The following is a 24,163-nucleotide window of genomic DNA, read 5'->3' as shown; positions in this document are numbered from 1 at the left end:
AAGTTTTCCTGAATAGTAATTAATTAATAACTATGATGACCCTAATCACCACCTGTCTCTGCTTGAAAGCACACTTAAGAGGACGTGGCAAATCACAGATACACTCCATTATCACCCCAGCCGCCTTCTCCATAATCTCACCTCTCTCGGACTCGCAGCAGATCTCATACTGAAAGAAACATTCCTACCATGTGAGGCAGGGGTCAGTTTTGAATATGATAATTTGCCCACTTGGTTTCGTTGTGTGATGATTTGCACGAGGACAGTTCTTCTCGCTTTTTCTCTCGCTCTCATAGGGCCCAATAGTCCAGTCATTTTAAGCCAAAATAGGGGTCAAGGTTGAACAAATTGCAACACAAGCAAACTTAACTGATTTTGAATCCTCAATATGTCCTGAGTAAGGGGAAAAAAAGCCCCGAAGAATCCCAATAGGGGAAAGTTTCGAAAAAGACCCAAATATACCCTATTCATGCGCCTATACAGTATTTTTCTCACGTGAATAGGGGAAAAAAATTAACCTTCACATATCACCATGAAAAGTTGATTACTTACATCAAGACAAACAAAAAATGTATTATAAGTTTTTTGAAATTGTTTGTTAACATGGGCAAACAGGGCATAATGTAATTACGTATAGTTAATTTATAAATATCACAACAGAGCTAATAGTCCAGGCAAAGGTCAGACCCAAAACTAATTGCAACAGAATTTATTTTCACATTTTTATATTTCAATTGGTGATCTTTACACCAAAGTAAAAGACCATGAAAATCCAGTTGGTGGAAATATGTTAAAATGAGGGTTGTTTTATGCATTATTCTTCAGCAAATACTGACAAAACTGTAATTAGAATGTTGTAGAATTCACATTCTAAAGAATATCTGACCCCATCTAACTTAACATGGAATTTTAGAATCTTGCATTGTTGAGGAACATTCTTTTATTTTCAAAGAGTGAATTCCTTTGGCTTATTTCAGACTGGTTTGTTGCAAAATTGGTGTCTATTTTTACATTGTGGCCCTTTGAATCAATGGAAATGGTTGTTGAATCTTTAAATAGAGCCAAGTGGGTTTTTTGCATGTAAGTGTTCCACAATGTGTAATCTGTACAAACACATAGTTAGGCATTATTCAGCCTAGGAAAGTGGTTTTGGTGTTTACGTAATCTGATTTAGAGGTCACTGAAACATACAGTATATCACATTAAAGTATCAGTCCATCATTTTGCAAGTCTTATAGTAATTGACCTCTTGCCAGGGGTGACTGATATACTGTCTGTCCAATCAGAGGGGCCTGTATGATGCCCCTTTACTTTGCACAATTTTTGTCTAAAACAATAATCGGACAGCACAGTATGTTTATGTTAGTGAATGCAGGAAAATTGTGAAGGCAAAGTTGAAGATGGACATGATCATGTCCTAATTCAACAGAAGGGTGCAGATGGGATAACTGCAGTTAGCCTCCAAGTGACTCTATTGTTGTGACATCTGGCAAAAATGCTATACTAATAAATATGGTTTAAGATTAATAATTAACAATGCATGCCTATGCATGGGTCATGGTTTTACCAAAGTCATAGAACAGTCAAAACTATACATATTCTAAAAGTATATGCACTGTACATGAAATATAGCATCAATCAACTTATGTCCCATCTTCCTCCATACCATGCATAACAGATACTCCTCTATTCTGTATAGGCGAATCAAGTGAACAGCTGATACATTTTGGCCTGCACTATTAAGGGAAACAAATTAAACACCCTAAACTATATATTTTCTATAAGCATATACCCTCTAGAGGAGATATAACACCATTTAAGACATTTCCCATCTTCCTCTATGCCATGCACAATATATTGCCCTCTATTCTGTAAAGGTGAATCTAGTGTAAAGTGGATACATTTTGGCCTATACTGTCCAGGCAAAACAAATTAAACACCATAAACTATATATTTTCTATAAGCATATACCCTCTAGATGAGATATAATACCAGTTAAGACATGTATTATCTTCCTCCATGGCTTGGACAATTTGCTTGTCAAATGTTGCAATTAGTTTTGGGTCACTATACATTAGCTATACATAATTACATTATGCCCTGTTTGCCCATGTTAACAAACAATTTCAAAAAACTTATAATACATTTTTTGTTTATCTTGATGTAAGTAATCAACTCAGTAATTTTCATGGTGATATGTGAAGGTTAATTTTTTTCCCCTATTTGCGTGAGAAAAATACTGTATCAGTTAAGTTTGCTTGTGTTGCAATTTGTTCAACCCTTTCTCCTAAAATGACTGGACTACAAGGGTGGTCACTGGGGTTTATTGGTCAGGCCGACTTGCTTTCACACGTCACTGTGTTTGAACAGGCTGGCGCTGTGTGGCTGCAGGCTCTGCATCGCCCTGAGTGTGGTTGCAAAACTGGGGAAATAGCTCCGAATGACAGAGAGAGATTAGAAAACCACAGGTTCTGTCTGTCTTGGGTTCAAGGGCATCCGTTACAGCCAAGTACCTCAGTTTATGTTCCTCCTCAGTCTGGCACTCCCTGTCCCAGTGTGTTTCTGAAATGCCAATTTAAACTCCTCATCATAATATTACAGATTTATAAACTGTGACTCAATAGCCAGTCTGACATGCCCTTGACAAGGTCATGGATTCCGTTTCTAGTCCACATGATCTTGCATGGAAGTTGTCTGTTTAGCATGGCCTTGGTTTGTTCAGTTTAGTCAACTCATGAATAATACCTCATGAAAGTTAATTACCGGAAAAAGATGCTTCTGAATCTTTTTTTTTTCTCCATAGACCAAAATAAAAGATTACAAAGATGAAAAATTCTCTTTGTGCATGCATATGCCATGTTTTGAAACTACAGAATCCAAAATGTACATGCCTAAAGGATTGTCTTCCATTTGGTTTCTTGTCCTGCAGTGTCTGATCTTACATGTATGACTTATTCAGAACCTCAGCAATTGTGGGTACAGGTCACTATAGCACAGGTAAGGTATACACTTTTCAAGAGTGTGCACCGTTTGGGAGTAGCACTCCTGTCTTTGATATTAGAGGTGCCGAGGAGATCAGTGTATATTCTACCTTTCAACTGAACACTGACTGTCCAGTAGCCTACTTAAATTAAACAAATGAACCTATCAAAAAGCATGATAGGTCACAGACAGTGAAGACGGTTACAGGAAACCAGAGAAAAGTAACATCAAACATTTTCCCACACACACAGTCAATTTCATTCTTTGGAAATTCAGCTTCTTCAAAAATGTGCTTGATTTTGGTCCTACTACATATGGCGATTGTTGTATTTTGCTTTCTTTTTTTCCTACGTGCTGTGCAATACTCAACAGCAACTCAATATTCACAACAGCAAATTATTTGCAAATATAAATATTTTTGGTTTCAATATTGCTTGTTTACTGTGTATGTTTTGACTTCTCTCTGCAGATTACCGGTACTTCCTCTTGAATGGAAATATACATAGAAGCTCATGAAAGACATGACAGCTTTAGGTTTAGAGTGAGTGCATGATATATCCAAAAATTATATGACAAAAGTGTTTGCAATGTGAGGCAAATGCTTGCTTTTGAGATGTGTTTATAATATTTTGAATGCAGTGTTTCATTTACAGAAGATATGACATATTTTGTATTTTGTTTGAGCAATAGTTGGATTTGTGTGTAGAGCTTTGAGAAAAAGACAGAGCTTTGAAAATGTGTGTAAGCAGTTGTAAAACTGGAACATCTTTCATTACGACAGTGACGGGCCAGTTGAATGGTACATCACTGTTATCAGTATATCAGCCCATATGATGGACAAGACATCCCTCATAAGATACCACCTAGATAACACCTCATGGCCAGCCAAAGCTATTAAGATGTCATTACAAATGATCAAGAGCTATCTGAAAATCACCAGCAATAACTAATGATATCCTCCCCAGAGAAAGTGTATCCAAGTTAAAAGCGACTCATTCCAACACAGGTTGAGAGCACAGGATGGCTGTGGCTGAGAGGTATTGCCTACTATTTTTTATTTTTAAATAGTTTATTTGCAGACTTTATATTATCCAGTAAGTCTGTGTGATACAAATCTACCTTAGAGCAAAGCCCTGTCCAAGCCTTGTGATCTTTGGTGCCCCCCTAAGGGTGGCCCAGACCTTGGGTTGGGAACCAGAGGGTCAGGATTTATTATTGAGTTAGCTTCATCCTCACTTCCGGTCACATTTTCACAAGCAAGTCAATTGGCTGCCATATTACTGGTGTGCACAAGAGTATGTTGTTTGTTTCCAAGCAGCCAATCCACATGGACGACATAATTTGTGGACATCTGTAAAGTGGCACCTAATTGACTTGTTTGTGAAAATGTGGTCAGAAGCAAGAACGTCGACACCTTTTTTTTTTTTTTTTTTTTTTTAAAGATGTTGCAGTCAATTAAGGATATTTTTGGCTGAGTTAGCTAGCCTAGCATCGGCCATTGAAATTAATTGAAGCAGTACTTGATCACTCTCTCCAGGTCTATAATACCTCCAGTCTATGCCAGCAACTGCCATGGCATATTTAATTGTTAGTCTTATGCCTCAAGAGATATATTATCTTCTGTTCTCAATCTTAGATTATCCGTCTCTTCCTGCTTTCAGAGTTTATCCACAGATTATCCATCTCTTCCTACTTTCTCCTCAAAGATGTGCATAGGAAACAGTCCAAAACAAAGACCATGTGAAGTGATTGCCCCCTTCTGGTGAACTGCATCATCACACAAAAAATATTTCAGCATGAGGCATCTCAAGCAGAAGCAAACTGAGGGCAGGATGTTTGTTAATGTCCACGCTGTTGTTCAGAGAATCACATTAGAGAATAGTTAAGAACTGCCTGCATTTAAATTTTACACCGACCAGCTTTCTATGTGGTGTCTCAACAAAAGTTCACTTTTTATTATTTTTTTTCAAAAGGAGTTTGTTCAAAATAACTACATAATTTAACAAAAAAGATGCTACACATTAGTCACACAGAGGACAAATACCTAGCATTCAGACAGTGAATAATAATCATGACTGCCAACATAAACATTTCTGAGATCCTTACACAAACCCTCACATTCCAAAAAAAAAGGGAAAAAAAGAAAAAATTATAAAGAAATAACGTGGGCATCTGTCTCTGAATGATAACAGAATAATCGTATTTCTCCCCCTCATCATATATAAAAATACAAAAACACTTGTCGGGTTTCATAGCACAATAAGACGGTAATTAATAAACACTGTATTAATTTAATTCATTTCAGGCAAATCCCAACATATGAAAAAAGCTGACAAATGTAGTAGAGTCTCAAGAATTACATGAGTGTTTGAAGCTTTCAATCAATCGTATGGGGTACAAATCTGATTAGATTAGATAAACAACATCTGCACAGCTCTTCAATGATTCAAAAGATCATTTCCAATACTGGAAATAGGAATTCACCAGTACTGCCATGGCTAAAAGAGAAATAAAGTCCTCAGAATAGCTAAATCTACAGTGTCCACATCATGCAAGTTATTAAGACCACCAGAATAGTGTCATCCTCCCAGGGACAATAGTCTACACGAAACCTTGTATTTGTGCCCTTTTTAGAAAACAACATATTCAAGCTTGTACAGGTAGATTTAGCTCAAAAGAAGAAACAATGTTTTTTCCCCATCTGATTATTATCCTAAGCATCTTTATGATCGAAGCACTTGAAACCACAAAGCAGGAGCACATACTCACTCAACACACACACACACACACACACACCAACTTTTACTCCAACATCTGGTCTGATCTCCCAACCTGCACCCTTGGGACTAGCTGAGGTCTTTAAGTCTACAAGAGCCATTCACATTCAGAGCTTCAACATCTGAGGGATGTGAGAATGTTCTCTGTGTGAGGGAATGGTCTGAAGCCAGGAAGAATGGCAAAAGAAAAATAAATAGGAAATAAACAGAAAAGTTATGCATGAGATCATCTTCTATAAGTTGAAAAGTTACTATCTGTATGACACAATTTCGATTACTTTTGTGAAATTAGGCTACGCTTGCCTTTTTTATTGACAAAAAAGAAAACAAAAGAGAAAACCCATTTTTTCCATGATTTTTAGCAACTACTTGTTAAGAATGATTAAATAGAGGGAAATGCATATAAAATATACACAAGAGACACTTAAATTATACAATTTGGGAAAATAGAGGTCCATATTCATCTCAGTCAAATCCAAACAGTACTTCCAGCAGGCAATTTTTCATCACTGCCGTTGACACCCTTCAACATCACTGAAGTGATGGAATCTATCATCAAAATGCATATTTTTTTCCACAGTCAGCACAATGTATATTTTTCAGCACAACGGTTTTACCAGAGTGAATCAAATTAAATGTTTTTTTTTTTTTAATTGTTGTTACTTTGAATTAGCAATGTCTTCTCTGTGTAACCATTTCCTCTGTTATAGCCATAAACAAAATGGTAGGGAGGTCAATATTCTCATAAAGTCAGTCAAGTCTTCTCCTGTGGAGAGATACAGAGATTGGCAGCAAATTGGAGGGTGATCAAGGTCCTGTTGCTCACCTACCCACCAACCCCACTTCCTTCCCCTGTCCTTCAAAAATACCAGCTGGTCTATAACTGCTATCGTCGAGGGTCACTGAGCCACGGGCCCATGACTCCTCCTCGGGGCTGGATACAGACAGAGAGCTGTCCAGGTTCTTGGCTGCATCTCTGGCCGAGTGGCCCATGGAGGGTCCATCTATGAGTCCAGTTAAACTACGTGAGGAGTTCTCTTGGGGCCTAGGCCGTCTCTCCTGAGAGAGGAACACCGGCTGCTGGCCCAAGTGGGCACCGGTTCCCCTTGCCAACACGGTATGAGGTCGCTCGTAGGGCTTAGCGTAACTGGTCGTCTCTTCTACATCAGAATCACTATCAGAGTCAATGGATATGGGTTCTTGATAAGAGCCGGGTTTCGGCGTGAAGGCACTGTTGCTCGGCTTGTTTAGACTACCCTGTCCTGCGATCACAGGCTGCCTGATGACAAAGTGTTGGACTGCTTTGGCATTCTCACTGTGATGAAAGCCTCCAGCATCCTTCAATCTGGATTTAGTAATCTTTGAGAGCCTGCTGTCGTCATCATCCGTGCCCTCGAAATACCACTGCGGGTCAAAGTCCAAGTCATGCTTGACTTGGTTGACAGCACGCATGTTGAAGCCGAGCAACACAACAGCCTTCCTCGTGACGAAGTCTCGCTCACATGAGCGGCGCCGGTTGGCAAAGTGGCTGGAGACATCGGACTTCCATAGCCAGAGGCTGGCCGCGAGCTTCTCCACCTCACGCTGCGACGGGTAAGGGTGGCAGTTGAAGTAGGCAGTGAGGAAAGCTTTACGAGCCTCGTAGGTCTTCTCCGCATGGCCTTTGGGATCCAAAGCCAACACAACCGGTTCCTCGGGCTTCTCCACAAATATAGTGGGGTAGCATCTGGTGTGGTCCACCATTTTCCTCTTTTTCGCATCCAGACTATCGGGCGGAGGCAGCTCACGTTTCAGAGTCCCTATGCCTGGGGGACGCAAGGTGGCCACAGGCTTGGTGACCTGACCAGCCCTAGCAGTGCTAGGCCTGGCTGTACCTCCCTGAGACTGAGCCACGCCTCGACAGTGCACCAGGTGCAGCGTGATGGTGGAGGCAGTCATGGTGCTTGTGTATACACCGAGGCAATGGATGCACTTGTAGGTCATCTTCTTCTCCACAGGGTGCATTGTCTGGATCACCTGGTGACGCTCCCGTAGATGGAGAGACAGAGCCTCAGATATGGGCCCTTTCAGGATGGAAAAGCAGAGGGGGCACAGGGTCTTGCCGACCTCCGTCTTGGGTGTCAGACTCGCAGGAGGCACCTTTGGAGCCGGTGACTCGTGCTGACTGTCTGGTATCTTTACATGCACTTTCTTGGGTTGGTCAGACATGTGGGCCTGTGCCTTAGTGGAGGACTGTTCAGAGGCGTCCTTCATGTTATAGGTAGTAACGATCAGCTGGATGTTCTTGGGCTTGCCAAGAGCAACAGTGAGGTCAAAGGTTAGTGGAGACTCGCCAGGAGCAGTCTTCGTGTCCTCGGGGCAACACTGGCGTTTGTGTGCTACAATTTTCTCCACTTCGTTGAATGTGGTGTAGCACAGCGGGCACGAAAGCCCATGGACCAGCAGGTGGCTCAGTAGTGTGTCGGTGGGCAGGTAGCGGTTGCAGTACAGACACTTGCTAGTAAAGTTATGGATCTTCATGATGTACTTGGCCATCACTCTCACCTTCTCTGCCTGGTGCTCCTTCTCAAAGTGGGCACTGTATGCACTCTCTGGGAAGAGCTGACTGCACACTGTGCAGATCTTCCACTTCTGTGTTTGAGCAGTGGACACATTATGCGGCTTCTTGACCGGGATGGGATCACACGCGCCCAACAGTTTTGCACTGTCAGCGGGGCCCATGCGGATAGGCTGCCCCATAGGAAGCTTATACCCTATAGTATTTTGCTTCAAGTGATCCAAGACTGGTATCCCCTGCATTTTGGGGGGGGCCATGCGGTTCATCTGCTGGGGTGTCTGAGGTCGCCAACCTCCAGAAGTCAAGACGGCTCCTCTTGACAAACCTGCCTGATATGTGGGTCTGGACACGGGGATGTTTGTGTGGCCAATCAGTGCAGTAACTTGGTATCCAATCTTCTCATGGAACTCGACCACATGCTGTACCAGTGCCTCGTAGGAGCGTGGTGCAAACTGACAGATCTTGCACTGGATGCCATTTATGCCAGCGCCGGAGCCATTACCACCTGATTTGTTCTCAGAGTCCATGTCCACATAGGCCTTAGCCACATGCTGGAAGTGCTCGCGATAAATGTGCCGACGCACTACGTTGTACAGGGGGTCCTGGTAGGTGCACGTCTTGCAAAAGTACACAGCCTGGAGCGAGCCGTCCTTCATCGCCATCATGTTGGCCTGGTTGGACGTCATGTTCTGACGGTAAGCGTTGTTGGCCGCATGGAAGAGCCGCACATGAGTCTCCAAGGACCTCTTATTGCCGCTGTACATGCAGTAGGGGCAGTTGAGTAGAATGTGCTTCTCGTAGTCCTGCCTGTGCACATTGCGAAAGTGGTTCTTGTATCCCGAGAAGTATTTGGAAGAGAAGGGGCACTCTGAACAGCAAAACTGCTTTGATCTGTAGTCCTGTAGGACATTGCAATCACAAGAGGGGAAAAAACAATCAATCAAAAGAAAGATCTGCACACTGTTAGATGCTCCTATAAACTTTATTCAGTAAAGTTTTGATCCTTTAGATTTTCGTCAGGAATTAAAAAAAAAAAACAATCAATTAAGCAATGTTATAAAAATGGTTTGATTAATTTCGCCAACATACCATATACCACTTAGTCTCTGAAAATTAATGAATTTTGACTTTGATTCATACCTGTGGTTTTTGTGGATACCACAGACAGACATCCTCCCAACCAAGACTCTTCACATAATGATCATCAGGACCAAACTCCTTGAAATCCTGTGCATAACAAGGAAATATTTAACATAAGTCATTTAATTATATAAAATTGCATAGTGGTTACATATTTTACAGCTTTCACGTGGATATGACAGGCAAGGGTTGCATTTTACATTTTTAATGTTAAGTCATATCCTAAATGCCAGAACCCTGTACTGTATGACTATGAACCTGGACCTTTGCATTTCAAACTTAAATAAAGGACCAAAAATAACACAATCGTATTATTTTACCTCAACATGGTCCTTGCAGTACTCCAATCCAATGTCAACAAGCACTTTTTTCACCGACTTCCTGGCCTTTCGTATCCTGGTGAGGTTGTTCACCGGTAGCTGAAACATCTTTGCTGCTGCTGTTGGAGAGCAAAAAAACTCACAATTTAACACTCGCAGCTTAATTTATTAATGCTACACGACATACACGAGAGATGATAGTCTTAATCAAGGTTCCCCCCCGCAGTCAACAGGGAGCATAACAAACTCGGCAATTGTGCTGTGACATACAGGCAACAAGGGGCCATTATGAAGCCGATTTTCTTTTAACCAGCGGTGTGCATGCTCCCGCCAGAAAGTCATGAACTCAAAACTCAGAATAATAGAGTTATGTACTTAGATAATTAACTCTGGTAGGGCACATGTAGCCTAATAACGGACTAGTTTTAAGGAAAACGCAACAAAGCAGTGCATTTCAAATAATAATCACGAACTGTTACTTCGCTTATCCGGCGCTGCTTAGTTATCTGATAGCAAACGCTAACGTTACTTCAGCTAGCTTACTACATTATTGAACATCCAAAAAATGGGGAGATGCAATCAACGACAGGCCAACTGGCTAAGGAAATGGCTAGTCAACACACTTGCGCTAACGTTATTTCTCTGCAACAAAAGGGGAAAACAGCTATCGCTGGCTAGCGAACACCAGCTAACTGACTAGCTATATGTCTTGAATAGCAATGGGTATGTCACTGCGTATAACATTAGAGTTGCTATTGTAGCTAAAGCAGGCCAAACCTACGCTAGCTGCCTGGCTAGGTCTCAATCTATACATCCGATCTAATTGTTCTAACTCGTAGCTGGCAGCAGACGCTAACGAGAGAATCCAAATGACGAGAACACTTTCAGTTTGATGGACAGTTAACTAATCGCACATTAAACTTTCACCTCGTGCTCCTGATTGCCAACAATTGTATCTCGCGGGCTATCTTAGTTTAGATGGTGTTTACAGTAACGTTAGTCAAGCGATTCAACCCCGAAAACTGGCAGACAATGCTTTATGTTAGGTACTGAAAATAGCTTCACTATTATCTACCTCTCTTTCTTTCGGGACAGCAAATATTTCACCCCTCAGGGACTGTACGTTACTCCATCCAAACCGCAGGACAGAGGAGACCGACTCCAGTTTATTGTGTCCAACCCGGTGCTGCAGTTGTCCTTCGTCTAAACTCGGCTGCCGGTGGGGCTGAGCAACTCATCCTGATCATCTGTGCCATGTGTTTCAGTAAATTAAATATGCCCAGTTGCTGAGGTGTACGCTGGCCAGTGCGATACAGTGTGTTGTTCTACAGTGGTCAGATTATCCTCAAATCAAATATACAACGAAGAAGCATCATTAACGGCAAGTTTTCCTATATCGAGACCATTCCTCATCATGGCTCGGGCCAAGCCTGTCCAAAATGGCGAATCGAGTACAGCGGAAGTGACATATATTTGTGTAGAACTTAAAAGAAAAAATCTCGTATCCAGATGCAGCGAGCGCGAACTTGTTCTAAACACAGAGACGTGGATGGACACCGCAGTAAATATCAACCTCGTTATCGGCTACATTGGCATCAAACAATGTAGCGTGTCCCCGGCTGAGAAGAAGTAGGCCTATAGGAAAAACACGGCTGGCCAACAAACATTGCCGACTTGCCAACACCGCCAGTAGGGGGGTAGGCTATGGTTTACACAGACATCAGCATTATTTCATACATTTATTTATTTATCATAAATCCACATCCTCTGTGAAGCACCATAAACAATCAGAGTAGGCCTGCTGTTTATTAACGTAATTAAACAATGATTTCCTCTGTCTTTAAGTCCAAACAAATATGATATAGGCTAGGTTTGGGCATTAATAAGTTGACATTTAGCCTATATTGGCTAGACTTAGGCCTACTGGTCTATCCATAGGTTACACCTATCTGCATGTGGTCAATTACCAGATTAGTTAACAACTATAGGCCTAAACAGTGTGTTGATGGCTATGGCAAAAAGTGAAACCAAAATCTTAAAAACACAAGAGCTGTCATAAATGTATGCTCCATGGAAGATGCTCTGGCTGATTGCCATAGGTTAATCAATTGGCTCCATCACTTCTAGCACCACAGTACGAGGCCCAGTCATCACAAGCTTTCTCAGTGTACGGTAATCCAGATGGAGAACACTAAGCCCATTCACTTGACAGACAAACTGACGCACCTGCAGGGGTGAGACAACAGAATGAGAAAAAAGTTTATGCATTTGTTTGGGGTGTGAGTGTGTGGAGGTAGGCTATACCTTAACACCAGCAGTTGCTGCAGGACTGCTGGGATCCACAGCTTGCACATAACACGGGGATCTTCCCCTAACCACAAAACCCCAACCCAAAGCATCTCCCAACACCTGTGAACACACATACACACATTCATTGAAGGGAACATAATGATCAGTGGAGATATATAACACTGTTGTTTTTCTGTCGTTGGAAGGATCAGGGGGAAAAAACACAGGCCTAATCTTACTAAATCTTACCGTTAAAACCCTCCTGATGAAAGGAGCACCAGGGGACAACAGTTCTTCACAGGTGACATTTCTCCTCAGCACTGTCAACATTAGCACACAAAGTGGTCAGTGAAAGAACCTATGTTGCAGGTAAATGTCTATCTCTGTGTTCTGCACTGTATCTCTACTGTGGTGTGTCATGTAAACTGATAAAGCACCTGATTTGGGGTTGCACCTCACCACAGGCCCTGAGGTGAGGGAGTTGGCATGACTGTAACTGCCAGTGACTTGTTGATTTGTCAGACTGCCCCGACGTGCTCCTGATGCCGCCTTCAGTTCAGAGGGCTGAACTAGAAGTATCAACAACAGAATAATAACCAGTTTTTTCATGAAAGCATTTGAACGCTTGGTCCTCTCTTATCTCAAAACATCCATTGACCACCTCATGGACCCCCTTCAATTTGCATACAGACCCAACCGCTCAGTTGACGATGCAATCAACATTGCACTTCACTTCATTCTACAACACCTGGACAGTCGGAATACCTACGCAAGACTTGTGGATTGTGGATTGTTTGTGGATTACAGCTCTGCCTTTAACACCATCATCCCTGACCTCCTCCACAGCAAACTGACCCATCTGAACATTCACCCCCTCCTCTGCTCATGGATTACAGACTTCCTCACCAACAGGACTCAGTATGTCAGGCTGGGCCCACATCTCTCACAGCCCTGCACAGTTAACACCGGTGCCCCCCAGGGCTGTGTGCTGTCCCCCCTGCTCTTCTCCCTGTACACCAATGACTGCACCTCTGGAGAGCCTTCTGTCAAAACCATCAAATATGCGGACGACACCACCATAAGGATACAAGGATACAAGGAAGTTTATTGTCACATGCATATAGTTACTGGAAGTAAGAAATGCAGTGAAATTATGTCTGGTGTCAGCCTATTTGTGCATTAATGGGGTAAAAGTGCAGTAGAAGAGGGGTTTAGTAGATTAAGTGGCAAGGGCTGCATAAAAAGGTGGGGAGGATTGGGATTGGGTGGGGGCACCAACAAGGAGCACCCAAGAGCAACAGGGCAAGGAAAAACTCCCTTACCAAGGAAGAAACCTTGGGCAGATCCACGGCTCAAGGGGCTAACCCAACTGCCAGGGGTCTTGGTGTGTGTGTTGGGGGATGACAGGGGAGATGGGATAGTGTGCTGTGTATGTGGGGAGAGGGCAGTGTGCAATATGTGTGTTGGAGAAGCTTCCTCATGAGACAATGTGCTGTGTATTGGGGCAGTGTGCTGTAAGTATGTTGGGGATGTGTGTTGGAGAAGCTTCCTGATGAACTAATGTGCTGTGTATGTAGGGGGGGGGGGGGGCAGGGACTTACTATTGCAAGCAGAGTACTGTGTGTAATGTATGTGAGTGATGACAGTGAAGATGTGTGTGTGGGCGGGAGGGGAGTGGAGCAGTGACTGTGTGTGTGTGTGTGTGTAGTGTGTAGGTGGGTAGGTGGGGGCAGTGTGCTGTAAGTATGTAGAGGATGTGTAATAATAGGCCTCATCTCCAACAACGACGAGTCAGCCTACCGCAGAGAGGTCAGTCTCCTGGAGTCCTGGTGTGCAGTCAGTAACCTGGACCTTAACATCAACAAAACAGTGGAGATGATAGTGGACTTCCGCAAAAAGCCCCCGACGACTCCTCCTCTGGTCATTAACAACTCATCTGTTACTGTGAGGACTTTAAGTTCCTGGGCACAACCATCACCAACACACTCAAATGGGACAATAACATCTCCCAACTAGTGAAGAAAGGCCAGCAGTGCCTGTTTTTTCTCTGCCGCCTGAAAGGACTACAGGTCAGTCCCCCCATCTTGGTACAGTTCTACAGAGCGGTCATTAAGAGTGTGCTAACATCCTCCCTCACGGTCTGGTTTGCCTCTGCGTTAGCCCGTGCAAAGGCCAGGCTACAAAGAGTCGTCCGGGCAGCAGAGCGCATCATCGGCTGCCCCCTGCCCCCCATTATGGACCTGTATAGCTCCAGGTCCATTAACAGATCTGTGAAGATTGTGGCCGACCCCTCTCATCCTGCCAATAGTCTGTTTAATCTTCTCCCCTCTGGAAAGCGGTACAGGGCTTTTCTGCCCAAAACATCACGCCACCGCCACAGTTTTTTCCCCCCAGGCAATAGCCCTCCTAAATAACTCTTAAACTTAGACTTCATTGCACTTTTTTTTTTTTTAACACAGCACTATTTACATTCCTATTAATTTATTGCTCATAATGGTCCTGTCTGTCCTTGTATTGTGTTTTTTTGTCTTTATTTTTGTCTTTCTGTTGCACTTTGTGTTGCCTGCATAAATTCTTAGTATCTCTGTATACATGGCGAAAAGTTGAATTGAATTGAATTGAAGCTTTTTAAGGAAAAGTTAATCGCCTTCTCCCAGCAGCTATAATCTCTCCCATAATCTAGCAATTATTTCTGCCAAGCTTTACGAGTTTTACAGCTACTTAATTATTGAAGTCAAGAAGCCAGGTGTAGTTACCAACTGCATTACTCTTCGTGATAAATTATCATCTCCAGTGTTTGCTACTAATAATTGGTGATGCTACACTATACACACTTGACAAGAAGGTGGTGTTTCCATGTGCGGAGGGGTTCTTGCGTAGAACGAAGGGGCTTTCGGCCCCTTCCTCCTGCCTTGATGGAGCCACACCCTCCTCGTCATGCTCGTTCTCATTCAGCAGCTCCGAGAGTCGGCGGCGGCGGCGGAAGTTGATGCAGAATTTGTACAGGAGCCCGCTGTCGAAGAAGTTATGCTTCAGAGAGACTATAGGGAAGACAGCGAGGAATAGAGATGAAAACAGCAAGAAAGAAAGTGGAGGTGTGATGGAAATGAGAGAAGAGAGAATGGTAAAGGGTGTGGAAAGAATTAGATTAGATTAGATTCAACTTTATTGTCTTTTAGCAGAGTATAGGTAGAGCCAATGAAATGCAGTTGACCAGAAGTCCAACCAGAAGTGCAAAGAAGCATTAAATACCAAGTGCAGGTATTCTGTGCAGTTGTGTAGACAATAGAGATTAATAATGTGCAGTGTATAGTTGGATAAATACAGGTTTTCCAGAGTCTGCAGAGATAAGTATATATGTAGAGTATATAAAATGGAAGAAACATGAAAGGAGAAATGTGGAGTCTGTGTAGGCAATATCAAGTGAGGCGACTGTTGTATCGGCTGTTTGTGATGGTGACTACCACAGATATGAGATGGAAGGGAAAAAAATCTTCCTAATGTTCTCTGAAGGTGTGAAATAAATATGATGCTGACAGGTTACAGGACCTTTTCCATATGAGACAAAGATAGTAGGAACTTTTCTGTGATTTTGTAGTTCTCAAAAAAACCTCAGAAACCTTTCACCGTTCTGCTCTGTTCATAGCTACCCTGGAAATCCAGAGTTCTCGCAAGAGCACAATGGAATTGTCTCTGCGAGACACTCTGGCAAAGAGCAATGATGCACGTTACTTTTTCCCCTTGCATTCCGGGGAACCATCTAAACTGATGAAGACAGCGCTGCAACGTTGGAGGACAGTACACATTGGTCATAGTGTTATCCGATTGCGTCGAAGTCCGAAATCATTCATAGTAAACATGATCTAGTGTTATCCAATTGCGAGATTTTTAAATGCATGCTTGTTGCCGCCCCTCGAATTCGGCCATTACATTGCTCTTTGCCAGACCCTTAATCTTTCTAGATTATCAGGGTCTGGATTTTCCAGGCTAGTTCATAGCCGCGTTGACCTAAGTCAGGCATTGTGTCCCACTAACCGTGCTGAATGATGCCATGCTCCAGCAGCGCCCTGCACAGTTCCAGCCCCTGCCGACGGCTGGGCACCTCTCCATTCTGCAGCAGCCAGTCGATGAACTGGCAGCCGGGGAAAGAGCGCTCATACATCACCCCTTTCTCCTCCCGCAGCTGGAGGATGGAGTCCCTGCCGCCGATGAGACTGAGAAGAGTAAGCATTGTTGGTGTTTAGAATTTTCCATCTTTTAATGTGACGATACATGGGGCAACTTTTGGAGCAATGCTGCCAAGTAGGCCTAATAAAAGGATAGATTGTTAATGTTCTGGTTGCATGATCACAAGTTGCCTTCTGATGATTTACATTATCCAAATAAAAATGAGTTGCAAATATTGGAATAAAAAGTGGAAAAGAGCCAGAATATCATCAGTAACATCTTTGCTCAAAAAGTTGCATGTGTATCAAGACGGCAGTCTTTCTCTTTTATATCTGTCTTTCTTTCTTTTGTTCACTCATTTGTTCCCTCTGTCACTCCATTCCCTTTTTTCATTTCCCTGAGTGTCACGTTTATCTGACTCCAGACTTTTAATCCTTTGTAAGAGGTTCTTAAATTCAGTATTACTGTGTGACATCTCATAAGTAGGCCTCGGTAATCCACACCAAACCTCTCAACTTTATAATGTTTAACTCATGCAGATAGATTTGTTGCTGTCCAATAACATGACGGAAACATTCTGTATCATCAAAGGGTATTTTACTAAATTAATTTAAACAAACTCTTACTGCTCATAAAGACTCTGCCCACGCATGAAGACCTTCACTTCAATGTTGAAGGGAAATGTTCCATCATCCTTCCTAAAGCGGTACAACATCTTGGCATCCTTGAAGATGGGGCTCTTGTCACACACTGTAGAAACAAACACAAAAAAACATTTTCCCAAGCTTAGGAAATAAATCACTCAGAATTTATTTGGACGCAATCATGCACACTTCCAACCTTTCTCTCATCTACTATGTCAGTAAAGTAAGTTAATTTACTTTAAATTTGCATATGTGTAGTGTTTTATTATAAGAAAACTATTATAAGAAAACTAACTATCTATTTTCACATCCCTTGTATTCCATAAGAGATAAGATGTGTACCATGATGAACGATGTCATGGTCTATCAAGTGTTGCATGAGCTGAAGAGCCACTTGGCGATTTGGTACCTCTTTGTGGCTTACCAACCAATCAATGACCTCATGTGCTACAAAGCAGTTTGGGTAGTTACGCAGGTGGTATCTGTGCTCCTTTATGAGTTTTCCGTCATGCAATCGTAGTCTGCAGTAGAAGAAAACAGGGTTTCACATTTTTAATTATAATATACAACCGCAAATCAGTAAAAGTTGGGATGTTGTGTAAAATGCAAGTGAAAAAAGAATACGATTATCTCCAAATCTCATAATCCCATACCTATCTGCAAAAAGGACATACAATTGTGCTCATTAGTTTACACACCCATGCTAAAGTTGACTAAAAAATGAATAAAAAAATTGATCTTAATGCCTTAATTTAACAAATGAAGAAAAATCAAACCTTTACAGACACTAATTAAAGTATTTGGGGATTTCATCATGTAGTACATAATATCATTAAAATATTCAGAGAATCTAGAGGAATCTTTGCAAACAATGGACAGAAGTGAAAAACAAGAAAAACAATACTGGATGGGCATGATCTTTTGGACCTCAGATGGCACTGCATTAAAACCAGACCTGTTTCCGTAAAGAAAATCATTGTATGGTCTCAGGGAAATGTCCGATGGCCATTGTCTAAGAGCACAGTTTGATACTCAATTCATAAATGCTAGCGTTAACTTTACCATGCAAAAGACGGAATTGTATTTAGACATGATACAAAAATACCATCGTCTTACTTGGGCCTGAGCTCACCTAAAATAGAGGTAAAGTGGAAAAAGGTCCTGTGGTTAGACCAATCAAAATGTGCAATTCTTTTTGGAAATCATGGACTCCTCTGGGCTAAAGAGGAGAGGGACTATGCATATCCAACTTATCCAATTACTTAGTGCTCAGTTCAAAACCCAGCATATGACGGTGTGGAGGTGCGTCAGTGCTTACAGCATCGGCATTTGCACATCTGGCAAGGCCATCAATTACGAATGATGTACACAGGTTTTGAGCAACATATATTGCCATCGCAGCAACGTGTACTGCTATCGCAAAGTTTAAGGTGTGTCCAGTCCACATTCTCTAATTTAACAGTGTGATTTTGTGAGGCAAGGCGTATTGACTTCTGACTTTGACAGTCAGTGCATTTGAAGGAATCTGCTTGCATGCGAGACTGTGTATGCTAAACCTGCTTTACTACAACCTGTATGTGACTAGCAGAGTATAGCCTTCATGCATTTGCACTGGCCTATTATTTGAACTCATAGGCAAAGTGAAACTAACTAACCGTTTTACTTACACTGTTGACTGACAAGGGGTTATAATCGAAAACATAGCCTGAAAAAAAGCAACACTTACCCCAATAATGTTCAAATGACAGTTTTCTTGTGACAGTCTTCAGCTGTGCTTTATATGCGTCATTTGCTTTACATTACATTACATTACATTACATTTGGCTGACGCTTTTTAACCAAAGCGACTAACAACATGGTAAACAGTAAGTTTTTAGAACAATTCTCACAATTTTAGGACAGTTTAAAAAAACATTAGAGTACAGTAAGAATAAGTGCGTCGGTGAGTGCTGTTTTTAACAGTTACTTGTCAGTTTAAAACGGCTGGTGAGTGCTAGGATCAGTAAGACTTGTTGTAAGTGTTGCTATGAGAGTAGATGTTCTCTAAAGAGCTGGGTCTTCAGGAGTTTTTTGAAAGTGGAAAAGGATGTCCCTGCCCTTGTAGGAACTGGCAGTGTGTTCCACCAACGAGGAACAACATTTAGCTTTAGACGAGGTTTCTCTCTGTCAATGGCGTAATGATTTTTAGAGGGTGTAAGATAGCGATATTTGGATCATGCGCCAGACCACAACTGTTTCGTTAATTTGCACACCCCTGGGTGCAATGTTTAATTAAAGCGGAGCACATGCCGAAAAATTCATCACTAAATTAATAAGATAAGAACAAGCCTTGCAGCGCGATTTGCACCGGGTGTACGATAGGGCCCAATGCTTTTTTCAGGGAAGACCTTGAATATTTCAGGAAAACAATGCCAGAATTAATTCTTAAACAGTATTCCTCCATTAGAAGAAGAGTCCAGGTGCTAAAATGACCTGTCATAAGTCCAGACAAATTGGGTGCATCATGGAATAAAAAAAAAAATAGGAAGAGCCCAGACTGTTGAGCAGCTGAAATCCTATATCGGGCAGGAATAGGACAACATTTGATTCTCAAAACTATAGCAACTGGTCTCCTTAGTTCCTAAACATTTAAAGAATGTTGCTAAATAAAGTAAAGCAACACGGTAATAAACATGCCTCTGCCCCTTTTTTTGAAACATGTTGCTGGCAACAAATTCAAAATGAACATTATATTTTCTATGAAATAGTCAAATTTGTCTTTTTTTAACATTTGATATGTTATATGTCCTTTTTGCAGCTCTGTCCCATCTTTTTCTGATTTGGGGTTGTAGTCTGCACTCCTGTGACGGAAAAGTAAATCAGCTATATATTATGGTGCTCTAGCTGAGAGGCATGAGCTCTATACTCTAGGCAACTTATATTACTGATACACAGATCTCCAGCCAGTTTATATATACACCAGTTATACCACAGATCAATATATGACTTTTGCATTGATTTGCATCTCTCTCTCTCTCTCTCTCTCTCTCTCTCTCTCTCTCTCTCTCTCACCTGAGTTGTTCCCCAGCAATCATAACTTCAGCCTTGTGTTGTCTTGACTTCACTTTCCTGTGAATGCTTCCTGTTCTTTTAATTTTTGTTCCATTCCTATTTTTGTTCCTTTCTGTTCTTTCCATTTATGCTGTTTTGCTGTTCTTTATTTTACATATTTGTCCTTCTCACTCAAAGTGCACTCAACTATCAACTATCTTATTGGTGGATTCTTTGTTTACCAAATACCAAAGAAAGGACTAGAAGTACCCACTCACCACAATGTCGAATGATATTATGTACACAAATACAGGGGTCTGTACCTCACACACAGTTACATTCTCTCTTTTTCATTCTCGTTTATCCAGATTTTTGGGTGAGGCACATTTAGTAAGATAAAGTATTTCTATAGGAAAATACTTTTTTGAATGAAAGTAAAGTTTGAAATAAAAAACAGTTCACTCCAAGTGTCCTTGAAAGGTTGCAAGTATTACAGTTTTTTTTTCCAGTCGCTTTGGTGCATTTCTCATCATTGTTAATTATCAATAATAAGTGCAATGTGAAAACAATGTGTGCAAACTACTACACACGCTGTCACATTGTCACACATAAAATGCCAGTGCCATCAGAATGACAAGCCCTTGAGCCATTGTTTATGAACTAGTCAAAATTGTTAGCTATGTTCTATAACAGTTTACTCCTATTGAAGTATGTCCTATTGAAAATTGTGACTACGATTTTAGTAGCACTGACTGAACATACAAGGTGGCACATGTTTTCCTGTGTGGCATAGCAACTTCAATACTACAAAGTTACACATTATTGTGGGTGCATTATTTATGGAGAAAAAAAGATTTTTACAGCACTGCATTGCACAAAGAGAAAATTACAAATTACAAATTTACAGAAAAAAAACATAGGAAACACACCTTTGGCAGGGCCATGTGCACCTTTGTATGGGAAATTACAGCACAGTCTTTCTACACATACTGTCATTCCTATCAGTGAGAGGACAGAGCTCTTTCACTCAGTCACAATCTCCTTCATCATCTTGTAGATCTGTTTCATGCTCATCTGGTGTCTTTTCAGCACGCTGTCGGGGCACTCACAGATTGGATGTTCTCAAAGACGTTATTGTCGGCCCTCTGTATCTCCCTCAATCGAATGGCATTATCTGCTCACCATGGCTCAAATGGGGCCCTTTGCCACCTCTGTGAGGTAGTAGTAGTAGTAGTAGTAGTAGTAGTAGTAGTAGCAGTAGCAGTAGCAGCAGTAGCAGTAGTAGTAGTAGTAGTAGTAGTAGTAGTAGCAGTAGCAGTAGCAGTAGTAGTAGTAGTAGTAGTAGTAGTAGTAGTAGTAGTAGTAGTAGTAGTAGTGGTAGTAGTAGCCAGTAAGTAGTAGTAGCAGTGGCAGTACGATAGTAGTAAAAGCCAGTAGTAGTAGTAGTAGTGAAAGTAGTGGTAGTGGTAGCAGTATTAGTAGTGTACGTAGTATGGCAACCGTAGTGTAGTAGTGTCAGTGAAATAGTGTAGTAGCGACAACGGTAGCGATGGTAGTAGTAGTAGTGTAGTAGTAGTAGTAGTGTGATAGTAGTAGTAGTAGTGAAGTAGTGACTAACAGTGTAGTATGGTAGTAGTAGTAGTAGTAGTAGTGGTAGTGGTAGTGGTAGTAATTAGTAGTAGTAGTAACAGTGGTAGTGGTAGGTAGTGGTGGTAGTATTAGTAGTAGTAGTAGTAAAGTAGTAGTAGGTAGTAGCAGCAGTAGTAGTAGTAGTAGTAGCAGTAGCAGTAGTAGTAGTAGTAGTAGTAGTAGCAGTAGCAGTAGCATTAGTAGTGAGTAGTAGTAGTAGTAGTAGCAGTATGGTAGTAGTAGTAGTAGTAGTGGTGTAGTAGTAGTGTAGTAAGTAGTACATGTAGAAGTAGCAGTAGTAGTAGTAGTAGTAGTAGTAGTAGTGTACTAGTTCGTATCAACCAGTACATGTAGAACCAGTAGTGTAGTAGTAGTAGTAGTAGTAGTAGTAGTAGTAGTAGTAGTAGTAGTAGTAGTAGTAGTAGTAGTAGTAGTGTGGTAGTAGTAGTAGTAGTATACTTCTCACTGCGCAAAGACACGTCTTTTGCACGTCCAATTTTGGTCCCCTGAAGGTTCAGACTGTGACGCCAGACGTCATAATACATCCAGTACTGACATCCACAGGACCTCTGTATAATGTCCAAAAAAGGTTACCTAATCATATTGACGTCCAAATGGGGTCATGGTTAGACGTCCAAATAGCTGACCTAGTTTGCACGTCGTGTAGTCTTCCAGAATTGGTCTTGGACCGACGGACGCAATAAAGACATGATCTGCACGTCCATCAAACGTCTAATGTTTAGTGGGCTTTATTTAATTCTCTGAAAGCTCATTGAGAGAAGCCCTCATTTACAATGAAGCTGAGATTACATGGTCACAAAATAAGTTGGGCTTAAGGGGCCATCTCAACCCATCCCATAACCACTCATTTACGGTATAGCGCCACATAGTTAAAAATGAAAAAGCAAAAAAAGGCATGCACACACAAGCACACACACACAGGTACATAAACATACACACACACACACACACACACATAAACACATAAACACACATAAACACACACACACACACACACACCCCAAAAAAAGTTGCAAGAGTAGGGGATGGAGTAGGAGATGGAGACAAATTGACAAGCGTGATTTATTTTCGTGGAGAGAATGTGCAGGACTTGGCGGCGGTCATATTTTGTACCGCTCTGTGGTACATCTAGTTTACAATGAAGCATAGTAGAGAAAGAGGAAGGTAGTCTTACAGTATTTATTACAATACTCCAATGTTGCACCCATTGACCAATCTCAGCCATTTTAATACCATGCTTAAGAACAAGGTCAACAATTAATTCAAGGTCATACACGCCTTGGCCTCTTGTTCCTCCTCCTCTGTTTTCTCTCCTTATCCTTCCACCCCACATCCACACTGCTCCTCTTGCAGGCTGTTGACCATGTTCATTTTCTTTGTTGTCTTTCCATGCCAGTGTCAGAAATTGCTCTGCGTAGGCTATACAATATAGTATATGCTTGCCAATTGAGTGTTCACCTCTGAGCCATTGCAGAGAACAGATTGATCATTAATCTAATGCTTCACACATTACCCCTTGTAAGTGAAAGTTAAGATTGGCATGAGACGACTTAGTCAATTTAGGACACATTTACCAAAAACTGGGGTAACAAAGGTGGGCCTAATAGAAGCGTATAGATTATAGAAAGAACTTAAAGATTATGTCAACTGTTTTGCATGTAATGACTTAAGCAATTAAAAAAAAACGTGTAAATGTTTTTGGGGTAGGACTATTAAACAGAGAACCAGTATAATAATTGTTTGGTCTACATGACATGAGCAATTGATGTAAAATAAGCAGACAATGAACACATTGGTATAGGTGTAGCCTACCAAGGCATTTTGTTTCAAGCTGTTTGTTCAAAACAATGAGAAATTGCTTTTTTATGCAAAATGACTATAGCCTACCTTGTGGGGTTTGAACAAGCAGTTTTCAGAATCTGTATTCTGATCTGAGAAATGCACCTCAGCGACAGGGAAACACTGTAACCCTATTGAGCCACAAGGGTTTCGCGATTCACGGGCACTTCAAAATGTTATCCACGAGGTGTCAGCAGGTCGCCTCCTTATTTCACCAGGGCAAAAAAACTATCTTTCGTATTGTGAGCAGCTCAAGTAAATAAACTGATTAAAGCGGCTAGGTATTTTATCAATCCTGTTCCTGGACTCAAGTACTAATAATTGCATTACCCCGCTGTTCTGCTTGTTTTGTCAAAGTATTTACTGTTTTGAAGCGTTTGATTTTTTTTAACAGACTTAACAACGTATTAATTTAAAAAATAAACGTATGGCCTATCAGAAACTAGCCTAGGCCTATACTACGACCAACACACCAATATTTTCAGTGGGGTCATCATAAACTGTAGGCCTAATGCCATAAATAGACCTACATCGTGATTGTATAGTCTTATGATGTTGCAAACCCTTTGCTTTTAGCAACCTACCGTAATACTTTAAACCATAATAGCCTACCTTTATGATTTAAAAATCAGTTTTTTACCATAGACAATAAAATGTTTGTTACTCATCCATAAATCTTATCGCTCTTTGATTGGACGAAAGAGAGGAGGTAGTCCTCTTATACGCATGACATCACGAAACGCTGCTTCAATAAGAAGGCGTGCTGCT

General features: G+C 41.4%; 2 protein-coding genes across 2 annotated transcripts; both read right to left on the bottom strand.

The window, feature by feature from the left end:
- Positions 1-4,906: 4,906 nt before the first annotated feature.
- On the bottom strand, positions 4,907-11,422 carry adnpa (activity-dependent neuroprotector homeobox a). Its single transcript, XM_048255653.1, has 4 exons — positions 10,852-11,422; positions 9,777-9,895; positions 9,457-9,543; positions 4,907-9,215 (listed from the first exon to the last, which is right to left on the bottom strand). The coding sequence occupies exons 2-4, from the start codon at positions 9,882-9,884 to the stop codon at positions 6,582-6,584; spliced, it is 2,829 nt and encodes a 942-aa protein (XP_048111610.1). The 5' UTR covers positions 9,885-9,895; positions 10,852-11,422; the 3' UTR covers positions 4,907-6,581.
- A 117-nt stretch (positions 11,423-11,539) lies between these two features.
- si:dkeyp-97e7.9 (DEP domain-containing mTOR-interacting protein) lies at positions 11,540-20,125 on the bottom strand. Its single transcript, XM_048255283.1, has 9 exons — positions 19,928-20,125; positions 17,219-17,397; positions 16,859-16,982; positions 16,101-16,279; positions 14,900-15,106; positions 12,503-12,634; positions 12,315-12,385; positions 12,081-12,185; positions 11,540-12,002 (listed from the first exon to the last, which is right to left on the bottom strand). Exons 1-9 carry the CDS (start codon positions 20,050-20,052, stop codon positions 11,877-11,879), a joined length of 1,248 nt encoding a protein of 415 aa, XP_048111240.1. The 5' UTR covers positions 20,053-20,125; the 3' UTR covers positions 11,540-11,876.
- Between the last annotated feature and the right edge of the window lie 4,038 nt (positions 20,126-24,163).

Source organism: Alosa alosa, chromosome 10 (genome assembly GCF_017589495.1).
Source record: "Alosa alosa isolate M-15738 ecotype Scorff River chromosome 10, AALO_Geno_1.1, whole genome shotgun sequence".
Classification (NCBI taxonomy): Eukaryota; Metazoa; Chordata; class Actinopteri; order Clupeiformes; family Clupeidae; genus Alosa; species Alosa alosa.
This window is presented reverse-complemented; position numbering and strand designations above follow the sequence as displayed.

Bases quoted from the DNA above. Each gene is read 5' to 3' on its own strand.
- adnpa (XM_048255653.1), bottom strand. From the start codon at position 9,884: ATGTTTCAGCTACCGGTGAACAACCTCACCAGGATACGAAAGGCCAGG. The intron at 9,544-9,776 runs GTAAAATAATAC...TGTTATGCACAG, and splicing joins ACTGCAAGGACCATGTTGAG to GATTTCAAGGAGTTTGGTCC. The intron at 9,216-9,456 runs GTATGAATCAAA...AATGTCCTACAG, and splicing joins GGTATCCACAAAAACCACAG to GACTACAGATCAAAGCAGTT.
- si:dkeyp-97e7.9 (XM_048255283.1), bottom strand. From the start codon at position 20,052: ATGGAAAGAACAGAAAGGAACAAAAATAGGAATGGAACAAAAATTAAA. The intron at 16,280-16,858 runs GTAAGAGTTTGT...TACTCTTCTCAG, and splicing joins GGGCAGAGTCTTTATGAGCA to TCTCATCGGCGGCAGGGACT. The intron at 12,186-12,314 runs GTAAGATTTAGT...GTGTGTTCACAG, and splicing joins TCATCAGGAGGGTTTTAACG to GTGTTGGGAGATGCTTTGGG.